The following is a 19683-nucleotide window of genomic DNA, read 5'->3' as shown; positions in this document are numbered from 1 at the left end:
GCTGCGCCGGGACTGGAGACTGACTCTTGGCCCTGCGCGTCGCTGCGCCGGGACTGGAGACTGACCCTCGGCCCTGCGCGTCGCTGCGCCGGGACTGGAGACTGACTCTTGGCCCTGCGCGTCGCTGCGCCGGGACTGGAGACTGACCCTCGGCCCTGCGCGTCGCTGCGCCGGGACTGGAGACTGACTCTTGGCCCTGCGCGTCGCTGCGCCGGGACTGGAGACTGACCCTCGGCCCTGCGCATTGCTGCGCCGGGACTGGAGACTGACTCTTGGCCCTGCGCGTCGCTGCGCCCGGACTGGAGACTGACTCTTGGCCCTGCGTGACTGGAGACTGACCCTCGGCCCTGCGCGTCGCTGCGCCGGGACTGGAGACTAACCCTCGGCCCTGCGCGTTACTGCGCTGTTCAGGTGGCACAGAGGTGTGAGACACGTTTAGAATATTCTGAAAAGCTTCTATTTCACACGTGCTGAACCTTATTTTTGTAATTTAGCATAATTGTATTATTATTTGAAACAAAAGCGTATGCATTTCCAGAAACTGATGAGGAATTGTTGATTAAAAACATATTAGTGAGCAAAACGTGTTTTCTCCATGCTGGCCAGAAATACAAAACGTCGAGCTAAGATTCACAGACGTACTGTACTGGGTGAGAAAAACCGAAAGGGGAGATTCAACTGCAACAGTAAAGGAATTTCATAACATCTAGTGCGGAAAAAAACTCGATGGCATCAGTATAAACCGTTTATAAATTTTGGACTTTTGAGTTTTCGGTAACTACGTGTGGAGAGGTACACTACATCGACTGTAGAAATAACGCACGGCGGTTGACGTACATTATGTCCGGCACACCCGCACAAAATAATTCGTTGCTAAAACCGTCTGTCAGGCTCCTTTCGGAAAAGGAAATCGGCCATCTCGTAGTTTACAGTCACGGTTAGCGAGGCTCAAGTGTCAACACTGCTGACAACTGACAGATTTAATGTGAGCTCTGGGCGGCTACCATTGAATAAATATACAGCATTTAACTCGCTGGCGAGTGGCGTGCCGGGGACCCGACTGAAAACAAAGTACTCCTGTCAGAAGCTGACGGAGCGCAGCCGGGTCTCTGACGTCACGCAAGCTTCCTCGCAGAACTGCGCAGTGTTCAGAGTAAGCGGTTCTTGTACTTTCTGAACAAAGTCGGACAAAGACCCAGCTATGGAGATTGGGGCTTATTAAAGGGCAGTGGTAAGTGATAAATATACTGTGCCACACGTTTACAGCTTGTGAGTGGCGTTTTGTAGATTTTCACTTTAAGAAAAAAAGTAAAAGTGAAATGCAGCTCAGGGCTGTTTGTTTTTTTAGGATGTCGTTACTATAGATCTCTGGAGTTTCCTCTGTAGGCCCCATTCTAAACTCAACATTTTTTAACATTAAAACGCAGATTAAACTCGATCAAAGCACCGACGTTAGATGACAAAATCGGACTCGGGCTTGACTTAATTCACTTTCCTTGCTTGTTTTGTTTAAACGAGTTAACGCCTGAAATGGGGATGTTATTTTTTCTATACAGTATCTACTGTATTGACCGAGTTGCGAAATGTAGGTTTCTTCTTCTTTGAGAAGAATTATTGAAGCATTAGTGAATTTCTCACGATTATAAATTGAAGTGTCATACAAATGTACTGTATGTAAAGGGGTCCAGAATACACTGTCATTAGCAGAGCTGTAGAAAAGTGTCCCCTGTCCTAACTGGAGGGTCTCACCCTGACGTCTCACAAGCACCAGAGATATCGGCTTCAGCAGCATGGCTGGGCAACTTGTCCCACACTCCCACCACCCTACGTGTAAAGTAGTGCTCTACGTTTTAGATGCACTTCCCTGTAGTTTCCACTCGTCCTCTAAGTTTGTGAGACAGATATTGCCCAGTTATCCAACTTAAAAGATTACAGAACTTAACAACTGGGTTATGACTGGGAATTGTCAGGGCACATTTGTCACAACCATTCAAGGTTGACCTCTGGAATCTGGGGTCAACGGTGTAGCCACTGGGAAAATCCGAGATGTCTTTATGAACTAGTTTGGGCCATTGTTCTGGTCTGTTCGTGTTTTGGTTATACAGTAATAACAGATTCACAGGGAAATACGTCAGCACAAGATTACCAAGGCAGCTGTAGCCTGTTTAAAATGACACGGATAGTGTTTATAAAATATGGCACAACCCAGATGGAAATGAACACTTTTCTGTTCATTAAGATGCAGAGACCACTTAAAAAAGTAGTTATGACCATTTAAACAGATTATTAGCACAGATAACAAAAGGATTCTCACATATCAGACTAGAATGCTTATTTCAGATCCTGTGGTAGCATTTTCATGACTCGTCAGTGAGACAGTGTTTACACCCAGTCCAGGGCGTCTGACTCTCTCCCATAATCCTCTGTTCTCAACCAGCCCAGGGCAAAGCTTAAAGTTTCAAACCCTCAGAGGGTTGCCCTCAGTCCAGCCCCTCATGGCACCCCACTTCTCACAGGTCACCCCCTGACTCTCAGCAGCCAGGTAACACCTCTGATTTAATATTGATTCTTTCAGCTTGGTGCTCTCGGATCCAGAGCCGTATCAGTCGCTGGTCCCAGGAGAACTCATGAACTCCAGGACTGTCTGATGCATATCAGGGTTTCTCGGAGAAACCCTTCAGCCTGTACCTTCTGTATGATGTTGTCACTGAACATATAATCCGTATTTAATCTCACTTTCAAGTTTTTGAAATGCTGTGACTACAGTGCTGTGCTGTTTTCTCTGGTGGTATTCTGACCATTCAGGCAACATTTCTGCAGTTAAAATCTGTGATCTGTGAAACCGTACAATGTACATTTCAGGGGTGACAAAGTCTGCCAGCTCAGTGTCTCTTTTTGTTTTTCCAGGGATAATGTCTGACCAATCGGAGCGTGTGTTTCATGGATGATGATGCAAGACCAGTCAGACTCTCTTTCTCTCAGACATGGAATCTCACTAATCAGAAATGCTGTTTGTGCTTCTGCTGTTTCTTCACCAGGCCTGTCTCTCATTATCAGGTACAGTGAGGGCAGACGTATTCCTATATTTCATGAAATGATCATTCACTAGGAAAGCAAAGGACTTGTGCTCAGCTCTTACCTCCAAATTTTACTCTAGTGAGGTACTCTGGACACTGATCTCCAGGCCGCTGATTAAGAGGAGCGTCAGTGGAGGGTTAAAGGTCAGGGATGGCTCCCAGCAGCTGGAATTCCCAGGGTTGGGATAGGCTCTGTCTCCCCCAGGACCCTGAATTGGATGAAGCCGCTAGCAAGACAGATGAATTGCATTCTGCCAGTAGCCAGCCCTTAGTGTGTTTGCCCGTTTAGTGGGGTTGCGTGACTCCAGCCAGCTGTGTGTTCTTGCTCTTTCAGAGCCCTTTCAGGTCGTGGCTCCAGCTGCCCCTGTTGTCGCCGCCGCGGGCAAAGACACGGTCCTGCCCTGTTCCCTCGCGCCAGGCATCAACGCCACGGACCTGGAGGTCAGGTGGTTTCGAGAGGATCGAAAGGCCATGGTCTGCTTGTACCAGTACCGCAGGTACAACGTGAACATCCAGGACCCCTACTACGGGGGAAGAGCCGAGCTGTTCCTGGAGGAGCTCGGCCGGGGCAACGTGTCCCTGAGACTGTGGGATGTGAGGCGCTCCGATCACGGACACTACAAGTGCATGGTGCTGTCGCCGCACTACCACAGCGACGCGGACGTCCAGCTGGCTTTTACCAGTGAGTTTTCCGTCCTCGCTGGGGAAGATCGTGCACCGTCCATACAGTTCCCCTGTAATGCTCCCTCTTAGCAGGCAGAAGCTACTAGTTTATGCTGCCTGCTGTGCATGGGTTAGCATCAGTGATGAGGGGGCTCCCATAATTTAGCATCTGTCCAGTGGCTGTATCCCCCTGCAGCTCACAGCTGGCAGCACCTGAACTCAACAGGCGTGAGCCTGGTCAGTACCTGGAGGGGAGACTCCTGGGAAATATGAGGTTGCTGCTGGAAGAGGTGTTAGTGGGGCCTGTAGAGGGCGCTCACCCTGCAGTCTGTGTGGGTCCTAGTGACCCAGGATAGCAATGGGGACACTATAGTGTAAAAAGGTGCCGTCCTTCTGATGAGACCTAGAACTGAGGTCCTGACATTCTGTGGTCATTAAAAATCCCAGGGTGTTGAGCTGGTGTGTGTGAGTAGACTGAAGCATCATCCAGGTGGGGCTGCACACTGGTGGTGGAGGGGATCCCCATTACCTATAAAGAGCTTTAAATGCCGTGTCCAGATAAGAGCCATATAAGTGTATGGAACTAATTATTAGAAGAGCTCAGACGTGCTGCCTTAGTTAACAGGATCTACAAGTCCCATAAACCCACTGGGCGACTTCCTGATAGTATCTGTTACGAACCCTTTAACTGCCTGGCCATGGCGATATCCTCCAGGTCTCATCTGTCACTGGCAGCTGGTCTTTATTGGAATTGAATTGGAAAATATTGTGGGAGGGTTTCCATATATTTATCCACAGCCTGGCACAGAACAGGAGTACTGCAAATAATAACAGCAAGCTAACTCTCAGCCTCATGTGTCTAACTTTCCTTTTTAAAAAAAAAACATTTACATACACGACAACGCCTTTAAACACGATGTAATATTTCTGACATTACAGTTAGATTATCTCGCAACAAACGGACACTGGTCACCTTACAGTATATTTTGAAATAAACTATTCCAACTTGCAGTGGATGCAAAATGTCCCCAGTTCCAACTTTATAATTTTCCTTTATAAATAACCCTGTTATCAATCATTTTCCAGGTACTTTTACATGATGCGAAATGTTTTGCAGCTCCAGAAGATGTTCTGCAGAATTTGTTTCGAGCCTAAGGACACTCTTCGTTCTGAAAGTTTCTAAGACCCCCTACTGAATTCCATCAATTCATTTCAAACTCTTTCATTAGATTACGGTCATCTAGCCATTCATTAATATAGATTTATTTCATGAAGGCCACACATCCGCAGTGAAATGGGTCAAGACGTATCAGGGTGGCATAACGTCTCCTTTGCAAAATAAGGTCTTCTTGTCGTCAGTCCTTTAATATCTCCTGTTGTGATGAATCCACAGCCCTGGGCTCCCAGCCCTCAGTGTCTCTCCACTCCCCTGGAGGAGGTCAGACCCAGCTGCTGTGCAGGTCAGAGGGCTGGTTCCCTGCACCTGCAGTGATCTGGACAGACAGGGATGGACATGATGTGACCTCACTGTCCAGCGGCACAGTGGAGAAGGACAGTCAGGGGCTCCTCAGTGTCAGCAGCTACATCCCAGTCCAGCAGGAGTCCAACATCTTCTCCTGTCTGGTCAGAAGTGCTCTTCCTGAACCAGACTGGGAATCTCAGCTCCACATACCCAGTAAGTACTAGTACTACTGAGTATGTATGGATATATATGTACAGTATATTCTTTCTTGACTGGTTTCATGATTTCCTTCTGACTTTGACCTGTTTATAATCATTATTTTTCAATACACTGACCAGTAATAATCAGATCTCTTCTACAATTGTTTTGTTCCATCAGGCAGTATGGTGGCCACTAGGTCAGTGCTGCTGCCTCCCAGTTCTTTGGTCCTGGGGGGTTCAGTTCTAGATTTATCTGCCTTCGGTGTGGAGTTTGCATGTTCTCTGTTTTTTGCCATGCACTCCAGTCTCCTCCTACCTCTCCACGTCATGCAGGCTGCTTGGCAACTTCAAATTCACAATTTCAAGTTTTTAAACTTAGATAAGAGGAGGTGTGAAATCTGGGAACTGTCTGATTTCCTGTGGGATTATATCCCTTTGCTGTTTTCCAGGAGACTTTTTCCCTGGACCCTCTGGATGGATGGTGGCTTTCTGTGTAACAGCAGCTGTGATTGTAGCAGCATCAGCACTTCTGGTGATCCAGTGGAGAAGAATGGACAGTATGTGCTCATTATAGATGTGTGTCTGAATGTCTGTGATTCTACTCTTTCTTACAGAGGAAAGACTCTGGGAATCTGGATTAGTGTGATTTTTTTTTAAAAGCCAGTGTCAATGCAGGAGTCTGTATCAGTTACTGACACCACTGTTTCTTACAGAGGGGAGACACTGAGGAAATCGGAATGGCATTAAATTAGTGTGACTATAGAAGAGTATCGTTTGCTGGAGTCTGTATCAGTTTTGCTGACTCTTTTTGTTTCTCTACAGGGGAAGAGAGACAATATGGTGAGTGAACTCAGTGTTTTTCTGGACACAGTCTGCATGTGGGATCTAATTGCTTTATTTATGAAAGCATTTATGAAAACAGTGAAACATTTCTAGGATCATCTTATTCCCACTGTGTGTCTGTGACTAACAGTGTCTGTATCTCTGTGTTCCAGTGTGTGTCTGTGATTAACAGTGTCTGTATCTCTGTGTTCAGTGTGTGTCTGTGACTAACAGTGTCTGTATCTCTGTGTTCAGTGTGTGTCTGTGATTAACAGTGTCGGTATCTCTGTGTCCAGTGTGTTTCTGTGACTAACACTGTCTGTATCTCTGTGTTCAGTGTGTGTCTGGGATTAACAGTGTCTGTATCTCTGTGTCCAGTGTGTGTCTGTGACTAACAGTGTCTGTATCTCTGTGTCCCAGTGTGTGTCTGTGATTAACAGTGTCTGTATCTCTGTGTTTCAGAGTGGCAGTGGCTGTGCAGTGCCGCAGGTAGGTCTGTCTCCTACTTGTTGAAGATGATGACAAAATAAACACACTGATGCTGTAACAAAGAGGGGTTATTTTAGTCCTCTGGGGTCGGGGCTGTTGAGCACAATCCCATGATATCTCTTTAGTGTGAAGTTGAAATCACACATTGGCATTTGTACTGTGTAAACAGCAGTAGCTGTGTACAGTCCTATGTTTCTGTAAATCCCAACATGGTGATTTCATCTCCCATGCAGGATGGAAAGATCAATAGGCACTTCAAGGTGGGAATATCTGTCTCAATCTAATGGCCAATAGGGAATTCTCTCCTAGTGGGGTAAACAGAGCAGAAAACCTTTCACCCAAATGCTATGTGCTGTGGTCTGTGCTATTGAACTGGGATACAGGAGTCCCCTTCACAGTACAGGGCTGATATACAGGGTGTCTATGCTTCTGCCCTGACAGACTCTCCTGTGGAATGAGTCAGTGATTTGTACGCTGTCCAGTTCTACATGGAAACTGTGATATTTCAGTGGAGGATGTTGCCTTGCCAGTGTCTGGGCCAGGTCACACTTTCCCCTCTCGTCCAGCAGACAAGGAGATTGTTGTTCACTGGATAACTCCCAGGAACTGTCAGAAAACAAAAAGGCACTATATAAACTAAAAGTTAGAATCTTTAAGAAAACGGTCATTATGTGCTGTTTGTTTTATGCTTCGTATGTGAAACATCCTACAGTAATCCAGCTATTTACAGAAGAGAGGGTATTTTGCACACCGTTAGCTGGAGTTTCTCTCTGCCCTTATCTGAGAATAATACTTTATTTACTTGGGGTCTTTAATGACCTATCGTCTCTCCAGCTGTTGTCCATTTTCGTCCTGCAGTTAACGTGACCCTTGATCCTGATACAGCTCACCCTGAGCTCACCCTGTCCGAGGATGGGAAGAGGGTGAGACTAGGAGAGCCGAGGGATGTCCCGGACAGTCAGGAGAGATTCGACTGCCGGCTCTGTGTCCGGGGCAGCGAGGGGTTCACCTCTGGGAGACGCTACTGGGAGGTAGAGGTGAACGGTGACTGGAGAATAGGTGTGACCAAAGAGTCGGCCAGTGTTAGAAGCTGGGTCCAGTTTGTTCCTGGAGATGGGTACTGGTGCCTGGAGTCTTTCTCCTCTCAGCAGAGCGTGCGATCCAAGTCAGTGGGGGTGTGTGTGGATATTGAGGAGAGGAAGGTCTCCTTTTACACAGTGGAGTCCAGAACTCACATCTTCACGTTCACCGACATGGAGTTCGGTCAGGGAGAGAAGATCTATCCTGTCTTCGGTACCTGGGATCGATCGAAAGACCTTGTGCTGCTGCCTCCTGTCCGCTGTGGAAATGAGAGACGTCATTGACTCATGAACACAGGCTGACTTGCTCACAGCTTACTTGGAAAAGATCAATAGAGTCACAGCATGTTCGACAAACGTGAGACTCTGTCCAGGCAGTATTGGAATGTTATATATTTTTGGGGGGGGTTCTGTATCTGCACTGATGTTTTGTCTTAAATGCTCACTTGGACTGTGAAAAATTTGAACAATGATGGTATTATATAGTGTTAATATGATGGCAGTTATATTGATGACTGGCTGCTCTTTTTTATGGAAAGTAATAGTAGTGGGGGTGTTGACACTAGAAACTGGTTTGTTGTTTATTACTTTTTTTTCTCTCTCATTTTCTCCTCACAGAGATGAGGAAAATGGTGGGGGTTGAAATGGAAATCTAATAAGTAAATTGATTCTTAAAATGTAGAGAGCTTTAGGAAAATATATAACAAGAATGTAACTGCTGTGCTACGTGCAGATTTTTAGAAGAAAGTGCGCCAACAAAGTAGGCACTGTCTAGGTTACTTTTAGAAGACAGTGTATCAAAACAGTATGTACTGTCTGGGTCATTAGATTAGCCGAAGGTTACTGATAAGCTTTGCAAAAAATATACTGGTGCTTCTTTTTTTTGTTTTTATGATGTAATCTGTTTTTGTCCTGAGGAAAGTGCCAACAGGGCTCCCAATATTGCAATATTGAAATAAAGACCTTACGCAGGTGAGAACGCTCTCTTGTGGCTTCCTTGATAGTTATATTTCCATGACAGGGTCTTTCCACAGCTCTGGAGAGGGGTGATGGGGCTGGAGACACCCCCTGTGTGGGGGGTAGGGGGGGGTCCCTATTTTCCCAATAGGGTTGTGACCATGCTGCTGAGCCTTGACGCTTGGTCTTATTGTTCTAGACTAGCGCGGAGATTCTGACCAGGGCAGGGTGTGGCCATTGGTATTTGTGGTGGGCAGTGGAGGCTGGTGGTCAGGCAGTGACCGCTGGAGTACCTCCTGCTGGTTGGGAACATGCAGGGCAGGAGATCAGGGGTCTGACTGCTGTTTTGATGCAGGGGGACACGGCAGGGCAGCCCCACTGTAGACGGGCACACTGTAGATGGACAGACTGTTGTCCCTGGCCTCTTCAGTGCTGACTGAGATGCGGACTGGGATTCCTGGATTCTCTGTCGGCAGCTCCCTCTGTCTACCTGCGCTGACGATGTGGTGGTCCTTGTGGGAGGAGAGAACGATGCTCAACAGCTCTGGGAGGTGTAGCGACACTTGCAGGCTGGGGGGTCTGGTTTAGAAGCTGTGATCTAGGGTGTTAAGTAGCTGCACCAGCTAACTCAGCCCTGATGAGAGTAAACTGGTACTGCACAGGTCTCCCATCTCCAGTAGTAGGCGTTACAATTACTTCCTTAAAGAAGCAGCCACTCCTGTCTGGCCTGGAGTATAAGATCAGCTCAGCTAATCATTACAGGAGTGTTCAGCACCCTATAGCATTGTCTAAAGCATGGCAGCTTATCTGTAATTATTCAAGTATAATAACACACAATGACTGTGATCCAGGTCCTACTAGACACAACATTTCAGCAGCAGATGTTCTTACACGATTAAGGGTAAATGGGTTGTGAAATTGATGCCCAAAGCCTGGATATGAAATACTTGCCTCTCTCCAGTGAACTCTTTAGGTCCAATCCTTTTTTGCATTGTAGAGATAAATTTGATTTCTTTGACTTAGTTGTCTTAAATATTTTTTCCTCCTGGTGATTTAGAAAGTGAAATAATGGCCACTGCACACCGTGTAATGAGAAAACGCTTTATTGTGGAGCCATGATTCTCTAGGTGAGGTGACAACATACAGACACAATTAGAGATGACTGTACCCTTCTTGTTTTCTTCTGAAGTCTCAGTTTAGACGGGTAAACACATTTGTGCCGACCCTGTGAATGAAAAATACCGAAAAGTATGTTAACGCAATGTTTGTCATTAGAGTTATCAGTAAATGTTTTCATTTACATTCTTGTTTTAGAACTCTTTCTATAACATTTAAACAGTACTTAAGTAGCCTAGTGAAAAGTCTCTGAATGTGGAAAATATCGTTGTCCTGCCAGTAGGGGGCACTGCAGGATAGAGGCCCTGGCTCAGGACTCATTAGCTCTGCCCTGTCCTGGAGGGTTGGTATCCAGTCCTTATCCAGTCTCTCTTCTTTCATGATTGAGAAATATCTGCAGGCATTACACTGTAACTTGACTCTTAATGAGAACAATCAACTCATTATGGGCTAAATTGGGCCAACATGCAGGTTTCTCCTGGCTCTCTGGGCTCTGTGTTCCAAGAAATCTCAAAGACGGGTCCTCCAGGCCCAGGAATGGAGAGCCTGGCATTACCTGAAAGCTGATGGATTCCTCAAGGCCACCCTCTTGAGCCAATTGGCCTGAGTGTAGAGAGACTGGACAGCTAGAGCAGACTGAACTGTACGAAGAGATGCTCACACTGTACAGGTGCACTGTATACTCCCTGCACCTGTAGTGTCCCAGCTTGTCCTGGACACTGAATACTGATGACCCAGTGCATGATGGGAGCAAGGCTACTGAGCATTACAGTGCGCCGCCTGCCCCAGAATGAACACGCAGTGAACTCGCCTGGTCTGGGACCAGTTGTCCTCCTCTGTGGCCGCTGAGCCCCTGAGCAGCCATGTCGTCTGAAGGCGTTCAGTGCCATCCTTCTGCACGAAGCACTGCCCGACGAAGGAGGTCACAGAGTCTGCACAGAAACAGCACAGGCTGTGAGAGAGACAGCGTGCCATCATCTCAACACTTTCATTTTTAATGGGATGTGCATATCCTGCAGTCATCAGGTTCGCCCACTACTTTGGTGCTTGTGAATGAAACGTCTCCACAATGGGGCGGGGCCTAGCCTGCAGCTCCGCCCCCTCCTCTGCTGCAAGAACACACAGCTGTCTGACTGCGCTCCTGGAGAGCTGCTGCCCGCTGGCTGGATTTACACTGCAGACCCCGGCTGAGTGACGGTGTATGAATGGCCAGAGGAGGGCAGCAGAACCCTTCTTGAGATAACATAACCTCTGTAGCAGAATATAAAGGTATGAAAATGTGAGCAAGGAAATCTTGTTTCGTTATAGATAGACTATGTAGGAAAACAGGTAGGAGCGGGTAACTGAAAGTTTGAAATAGGAAAACAGCTGGAGAAAAAGATTCCCCTACTTGAAAAAGTCCAGTTGACCAGGAATCCAAACACTCTTTGTTGAGTGTCGGCAGTGAACACATTCAGGTTTCCCATGAGTGGTGACTCCTTGGTGACCAGGTTGCTGTTGGCGGTCACCGTGGTGTGGTAGGTGCCAGTGAAAAAGCCATTTTTATCCAAAGGACTGAGGGTCATGATGGAGCCCAGCTCATTCTTCCATTTTCCTTCTAGATTGCACTGAAATTACATTCGAAATGGGATTACAGGGATTGTTCGTCAGGATAATGCTCTGTTTCACCATTGACATCTTCTTATAGAAGAAATTGAAAAGGCAAACAGAATGGTGGGGTTTAAATCAAGGGGTGAATAAACTGTATAATTCATTAGTGAGGCCTCATTAGAATATCAAGTACAATTTTAGTCACCATGCTATATGAAAGATTTTGCAGCTCTGAAATCAGTACAGAGAAGAGAAAGCAGATACATTTTGGAGCTATAGGGAGTGTCCCACTGATAGGCTGAAGGAACTAAGTCTCTTTAGTCTGAAAGCAGTGTCCTACACTGACAGTCTGAAGGAATTGAGTCTCTTTAGTCTGAAGGGGGTGTCGTACACTGACAGTCTGAAGGAACTGGGTCTCTTTAGTTTGAAGGCAGTGTCCTACACTGACAGTCTGAAGGAACTGAGTCTCTTTAGTCTGAAGGGGGTGTTGTACACTGACAGGCTGAAGGAACCAAGTCTCTTTAGTCTGAATAGAATTGTCCTACACTGACAGACAGAAGGAAGTGAATCTTTGAAGATTTTGAACTGTATTCAAAGAAATCATCAGTGTCACACCAGCAGTTTTTTTTCAGAATGAACACTAACATATGAACCAGAAGGTTCAGGGAAATGCATTTAAAACTGAGAACAGGGGCACTTCATTACACAAAGGCTGTGTAAGGTAGTGCAACAATGACAATATTATCACTTTAACAATGAAACTTCATTATCATGCGGCCACTATAAAGAAATGCTGATATAATGCCATGGTGAAGCATTTGTAATACCAGAAAGTTTGTATAAAAAAACTCACCAGGAGCCATCTTTGCCGTGATTGTGGAAATAAAATGAAAATATATATCTTGTTAGCAAGAAAGTCATGTCAGGTCTTTTAGCCAAACAATTACATTTGGAAAGACACAAAACTGTTACTGACCTTGTGGGGTTACTATCCCCAGTGTGATGAGATACTGCCCTGCACGGTCTCTACTAAAGGACTTGAGGACAGTTCACAAGGCACAGGGTTCGAATTGCAGACGAGCAGCTTACCTTGCTGTTGACAAGGCACTCGTACCCTCCGATCCAAGAGATCAGCGTGAGAGAGAGGAGGACCGTTCCCAGTCTCGTGTTGGAAGAGGACATGTTGTGGACGATTGGGGCGTCTCCGCTGTGTCTCCTGTCTGCAGTAGCCTGTTCTGTCGGGACAGTTTGCGCTCACTTATAACTGCTCCGTGCTGTCGGTTCATAAATTATCACCGCCCTCTTTAGTCAATAAAATTATTAATTCACCCCTCATATCTTCAATTACAACTTCCTCAAGAGGTGATCACGCCTTCAGTGCTTTAAGGTGAAAAGGCACATCAAGTCCTCACTTACACAATGAAAATCAGATCAGGAATATATCTAATTTGTTATGCACCCAGTGTTTCTTATCAGAAACCAATCCAGATGTACATTTTTTAAATTCAAGACAATATTGCCAAGAGTCACACTCCAGGTGTAATAATATTAAGCATATAAAGCCCTATTCCTGTGTAATTAGAGTCAGCAATACAATAACAAGACTGTTGGCAATTGCTGAAGATCACAGTCCCAAGCACTGTAAATTCCAATTTGTCTCTTGGTGCAGAAATGATCATGTTGGCAAATTCATCTTTATTTCAAAATCCAGAGTTTGCTTTCCAAAGTATTTGGTATTTCTTAGGGATACTTTTACAGCCCTATCCGTCCAGAAGCCATTTCCACCTGGAAGTATGTCCCCTTAAACATCTTGCATTATCTTGTAAAGTATAGACCGTGTGGGGCCGGTTTAGGGCTTGAACTACGTTTTTAATTTCTCTTACTCGGTACACACACTAAAAAGACATATTCAAAACAAAAACAGAAAAAGCAACAAACACTTTTTATTTCTCAATAACCTTCAAATGGGTTTTTCATGTTGTAGCACATGAAAAGATCCAGTGTTTTCCAAGATTTTCCAAGGATCTTCCAACCTTCCCAAAATGTAAAAATTGTGCAGATCATAATGGCCTGTCATGCACTAGCTTAAGGAGCAAATTTTATTAATCTCTTATATTTTAGATTGCATAAACATCATTTTTCAATACATTTTTTTCCTTGTAGTTTACTATTTTAATCCAAAAGGTGGCCTTTTCAGAAAGGATTAAGGTGTCCAGAATGCATCCATAATAAGCATGCATAACAAATACTCCATTTCATATGCACACAACTGTCAGACTCTCTCTTTCTGTAAAACGTCTTAAGTATTTCCATTAATACAAGTACTCAGGTTACTTAGTACTAAGGTTTTCTTAGCCTTTAAAATTAAACTTTCCTCTCCCTTTTAATGTAATCTCCCGTAAATATTAGTTCTTTTGATCGTTTCATGATAATCAGGCTGCCAGACTCCCAATCTCCACAGCCAGTTTCACTTCTTATGTTCACTACACCTATCAAAGAGCTGGCTAAAAAGGTCTCACCTCCTTTTCTCGATACTTTGAAAAAAATCAGGCTGACAGGAAGACAATTAAATTCCCTAAACGAATCAAACCACTAGAGAGATTATCTGAATTTTCAAGTTGCTGACGGTAGGTTTGTCACTGACAAGATTGAACATGTGCCACAAGTGCATCAGAAAGAAAAAACATTTTGAGGCTTTATTTCCAATTTATGTTTCTAAAACACAGTAACAGATCCCCATATGACTGCTGGAACAGGTCGAGCTGGGAGTACTGGGCAGTAGTGTCCAAGTGTGCACCGGGTGCACACACTGGACAGAAGCAGAGCTGCTTATATTCCCCATCTTCTTCACCTCTCCTGGGGGTCTGAGGCTGGGGGTCTTCAGGCTCCCTGTGCACCACTGCTACTACAGCCAATATAACGTATCTTGCAAATCTTGATCAATCTTTCTCAGGTATCCTTAACAGTAGACTTAACTTGTAAGGTGAAGTATTGTCCCTTTTTACAGGTTATAAAGTTTTAGGTTGTATGCTAGAGGTCAGAGATCAGGGATGCAAAGGAACACGTAAAGGTTTATTCCCTGCTGAAAAGAGAAGACAAGAAATACAACATTTAGGCTGTGGAGGCTTCTTCGTGTGTGAAGATTAAGACCCAACGAAGTCTCCACAGCCATAATGTTGTGTTTCTTGTCTTGGCATTTTCAATTTATTTCTTATGTTGCCTTCCCAAAATTCCCAGGTATTCCAAAAATATCTTGATCATGCATGATGTACTGAGTAAAGACAGTAAAACAATACTCTTTTCAGCTCATGTTCTCTCATGTTGCCGAAATCAGGTGAGGTGGGATTCCTTCACCAACATCAGCTTCATGTGAAAGGTACCTCCCAAGGAGTGGGAAGAGCTCTGCAGTCTCCACACTCTCGTCATGAATCAGAATCCAGGGATCTGGGTTGTGTGCAGGTGACTTCTTCTCATCTGTCTGAGCAAATATATTTAAATACACAGTGACTCTCCAGTTACAGTGGTTGTGCTATAATAGGATCCTTAAAATAGGCTGACACAGGAAAACTGACACATGAAACACAGATACATGGTCCAAACCAGAGCTCTTTATTTACAATGCAGGAAATCAAAACATCCACCAAACACAAGGCAACTAGAAACCAAAATAAAAGACCTTTATTCCTTTTTAAGCTACTAGCTAACTCCTTCAAAGTCCATTACTAATTTTACTAATCTACCGAGCAGCTAAACTGCTTACCGGCCTGAAAAGCACTCAAATATCTCCCTGAAACATTTCACAAAGTCCACTCTCTCTCTGAGACTCTTTATAAAAAACCTTTAAAATTAGTCCCAAATGACTGTTTCAAAGTCCTATGGTCAGTTGGTCCTTCTCCCTCTGGTTGAGCTGCATACAGAAGAGCTGGGCCCTAGACAGCAGATCAGAGCAACCCAGCAGCTGGTCAGGTGTCTGAGGACAGCAGCTCGTTCCCCACATGTGAAATGTGGTCCAGGACTCTTGTGTTTATCTTAACCTGCTGCCCTCTCACAACATTTAAACATGAGCCAGGGGAATTTTGCAGTAAAGATTTAAAGACATGCAATATGGGAACAAAATAACCCCTCATCAAAAAGATTAAAGAGATTAAAAGGCATAAAATCAAATTTTGGCACTGAAAAATGTCACATGACTTTACTCTAAAATTTGCTCTAATGTTTCACTTGTTTGTGTGTTTCTGTATATCAGCTTGCCACCTAGCCCACAGACAGAAAGACATCCACAGTCAAACAATATACTTTGTCCTACATACACATCCATAACATTTCTTGTGTGTACAGCATGAAATATTTGCTCTCCTGTAGTTCCTGTTATTTGCGGCTTACAGAACAGAAAGTCCTTATGAGACATACCTTCAAACTCATATCTAACGTAAATGAGAAAATTGGCCAAATCAAAGGCATCTTCAGACTCATCTAATTGCAGTGAAAAGCATCTGCTCATCTTAACAGGCTTGGGGAGGGGTTGGCACTTATCGCCTTCTTGTCCTCAGGGAATCTGAACTGTCCTCGCTGAGAAAAGAAAATGGAAAGAAATTATGGAAATGAGAAGAAATCCACAGATGACGCAATCTCCATTGCCACACACACGGCCCTATCCCATCTGGACAAAAAGAACACATACACAAGACTACTATTCATCGACTTCAGCTCCGCTTTTAACACTATCATCCCAGAGAAACTAGTCAAGAAACTCAGTGCACTGGATCTCAACACCAACCTCTGCAACTGGATTCGGGACTTTCTGATAGGCAGACCTCAGGCTGTCAGGCTTGGAAACCACACCTCTGGCACACTAACTCTGAACACTGGGGTCCCCCAGGGGTGTGTGCTTAGTCCATTGCTCTACTCCCTTTATACCCACGACTGTAAGGCCAAACACAACACCAACTCCATCATCAAGTTTGCCGATGACACCACAGTTGTAGCTCTGATCACAGACAATGATGAGAGGGCCTACAGGGAGGAGGTCAATCTCCTTACAACATGGTGTGATGACAACAACCTCACCCTCAACGTCAGCAAAACCAAGGAGCTGATCGTTGATTTCAGGAAACTGCAAACCAGACATGCCCCTATCCACATCGACGGGACTGAAGTGGAAAGGGTCAGTAACTTTAAATTCCTTGGTGTCCATATCACCGAGGACCTCACATGGTCTCTCAACACCACCTGTCTGATCAAGAAAGCGCAACAGCACCTGTACTTCCTAAGACGGTTGAAGAAGGCTAAGATATGTCCCCAGATCCTCACTAACTTTTACAGATGCACTACAGAAAGCACACTGACAGGCTGCATCACAGTGTGGTATGGCAACTGCAGTGCTGCTGACCGCAAAGCCCTACAGCGGGTGGTGAAAACTGCCCAGTCCATCACTGGGGTTACCCTCCCATCTATCCAGGACATTTATGACAGACGGTGCTTGAGGAAAGCTCTAAGCATAATCAAAGACCCCACACACCCCAGCTACAGACTTTATGATCTGCTACCATCTGGAAAACGGTACCAGAGCATTCGGGCCCGGACTTCCAGACTCAGAGACAGTGTTTACCCCCGCACTATCAAACTGTTAAACTCCCAGCCTCTCTCACTCTCACTCTCACCTATGATCTGAGCCTCAGAGTGCCTTCTTCCTTTCTCTCTTACCAAAAACCCAAACACACATTGAAAATCTACCTCTACCTCACATGTCAAAAGCTCACTCCCCATCATTTCTATCCCTTTATTTTATTCTGTTGATGCATATTTTTGCACATAACCTGTTACTACCTTTTTGTTGTTTTGCACATTGCCTGTTGTTGTTTTTTGCACATTGCCTGTTGTTTTTTTTGCACATCGTCTGTCATTGTTTTTGCACACTGCCTGTTGTCTCTGTCTTTCTTTTGCTACACAATTGTATTGTTGTTGTTGTTGTTGTTGTTTTTTTTTCTCTTTGTACTACTTATGTCTGAGAGCTAGCTAAATAGCATTTCGTTATACCATATACCATGTATATGAGTGTAATGACAATAAACTTGAAACTTGAACTTGAACTTGAAAGAAATGTTCATTATGTTTATCACTGAGCTACAGGCAATAACACTGCAGACCAGCTGGCTGGCAGAAGGCAAACAGCTCAGTTTCTTTCACCCCCACCAACTGGATCCCTTGGTGACAGAGTTAGAAAAAAGCCATTAACCACTGAGCTACAGGTACCGCAGATAACAGGACTGCTTGAAGTCTGGCTGAGAGTGCTGCAAAAGTCCCAGTCTCTCTTCTTATCAGCACTTGATTGTCAGGCGACAAACAAAGGAACACCCTGGCCTTTGAAAAGCTAAGTAAACACTGTCTCTAATGGAAAAAAATGGAAATACGACAAGGAAATATAAAACATTTTTGTTTTACATCTGATAACATATTTATCCAGGACATTTATGACAGACGGTGCTTGAGGAAAGCTCTAAGCATCATCAAAGACCCCACACACCCCAGCTACAGACTTTATGATCTGCTACCATCTGGAAAACGGTACCAGAGCATTCGGGCCCGGACTTCCAGACTCAGAGACAGTGTTTACCCCCGCACTATCAAACTGTTAAATTCCCAGCCTCTCTCACTCTCACCTCACCTCACCTCTCACCTATGATCTGAGCCTCACAGTGCCTTCTTCCTTTCTTTCTTACCAAAAACCCAAACACACATTGAAATCTACCTCTACCTCACATGTCAATAGCTCACTCCCCATCATTTCTATCCTTTATTTCATTCTGTTGATGCATATTTTTGCACATAACCTGTTACCTTTTTGTTGTTTTGCACATTGCCTGTTGTTGTTTTTTGCACATTGTCTGTTGTTGTTTTTTTGCACATCGTCTGTTGTTGTTTTTTACACACTGCCTGTGTCTCTGTCTTTCTTTTGCTACACAATTGTATTGTTGTTGTTGTTGTTTTTTCTCTTTGTACTACTTATGTCCGAGAGCTAGCTAAATAGCATTTCGTTATACCATATACCATGTATATGAGTGTAATGACAATAAACTTGAACTTGAGATATTTCTATGTAGATTGTGAGAAAAACAAGCATTTTCTAATATTTACGATCAACTGCATATAAAAAACACACATCATAATAAGTGTGGTACTAATCATTATGCTATTGATAGGGATGATTTGTATGCTGATAATACTGTTATACTCACAAATCCAACTGATCACAGCTGCTTCAGGAACAGATTCCAGTGAGGTGGTGGACAATCACAGATTCTGGATCCAGGTTGCTTTCATAAAACTCCACTAAAATGTCACGAACACAAAGCAGTCTTCCGTTTTTTGTTCCTTCTGTGCCATTTTCTTTGTTTTTCTAAGCAACAGCAGCAAAACATTAAACAACATTTTTTTTTCTTTTGGCTGCTTTGTATAAAGATGTGCTCTCTCTATTGCAGTGCGCCTGGGAGAGGAATTGATAGCTAGTAGCAGGATTTATGTTACAGACCATTTCAGCATGGCATTGGGCTCCTGTAGACCCACTCTATATCTCTAATGGGCATGCTTCACCACGTGCAGCTAAACACACAGCTTCTATCATACTTTTTGGTAGAATAAGCAAGAGCCGGCAACACTTCTAAGGTCAATGGTATGGTGCCTAAGGAGGATTCCTTCAAGGTTTTACAATAGGGATGCTAGTTTTTGGTATTTGGGCAAGAAAGATTGTTTGTAATATTTTCACTATTAAAAAAGAAAAAGGGAAACATGCAGTATCTGTTCAGTACTTCGACGATATTACATATACTGGGTCATCGGGAAAATGGTCTTATATAAAAAGATCACATTGCCAGAGTGTGATTGGAAATACAGTGTTGAAGCAGATCTTGTCTTGTTTCTTGCATTGTTTCTTGACGCGGTTAGTTTTTGCTGGCAAAACAGCAGGAATGCATGCCAACTGCAGAGGCTCAGCGATTTCCAGAGGCTGTCAGAATTTGCCAGAGGGAAGAGGGAAGAGGGAAAATTAGAAAAATTAGGAGACAGGACTTGAGACGGGGATTGAGGCAGGGAAGAGGGCTGAACTCCAGGCAGGAAGGACCCCAGGGAGAAGGTGTCAGCTGGACAGGGTTCAGGCCATTTCTGGTATTTGGAAGTCAGGTGCAAATCACAGGGACAATGTTTTCTAATTGGTCCTGCTCACAGGAACAGAG

The 19683-nt window shown here is 44.5% G+C and overlaps 2 protein-coding genes across 2 annotated transcripts; one reads left to right on the top strand and one right to left on the bottom strand.

The window, feature by feature from the left end:
* Positions 1–921: 921 nt before the first annotated feature.
* LOC102686941 (butyrophilin subfamily 1 member A1-like) lies at positions 922–8771 on the top strand. Its single transcript, XM_069188095.1, has 8 exons — positions 922–1231; positions 2908–3057; positions 3412–3759; positions 5134–5415; positions 5852–5959; positions 6225–6242; positions 6687–6713; positions 7572–8771. Exons 2-8 carry the CDS (start codon positions 3006–3008, stop codon positions 8075–8077), a joined length of 1341 nt encoding a protein of 446 aa, XP_069044196.1. The 5' UTR covers positions 922–1231; positions 2908–3005; the 3' UTR covers positions 8078–8771.
* A 1850-nt stretch (positions 8772–10621) lies between these two features.
* Positions 10622–12637, bottom strand: LOC107077280 (avidin-like). The gene is made up of 3 exons (XM_015346203.2): positions 12545–12637; positions 11256–11472; positions 10622–10797 (listed from the first exon to the last, which is right to left on the bottom strand). Exons 1-3 carry the CDS (start codon positions 12635–12637, stop codon positions 10622–10624), a joined length of 486 nt encoding a protein of 161 aa, XP_015201689.2.
* Between the last annotated feature and the right edge of the window lie 7046 nt (positions 12638–19683).

This window comes from Lepisosteus oculatus, chromosome 4 (genome assembly GCF_040954835.1).
Source record: "Lepisosteus oculatus isolate fLepOcu1 chromosome 4, fLepOcu1.hap2, whole genome shotgun sequence".
In the NCBI taxonomy this organism is placed as follows: Eukaryota; Metazoa; Chordata; class Actinopteri; order Semionotiformes; family Lepisosteidae; genus Lepisosteus; species Lepisosteus oculatus.
This window is presented reverse-complemented; position numbering and strand designations above follow the sequence as displayed.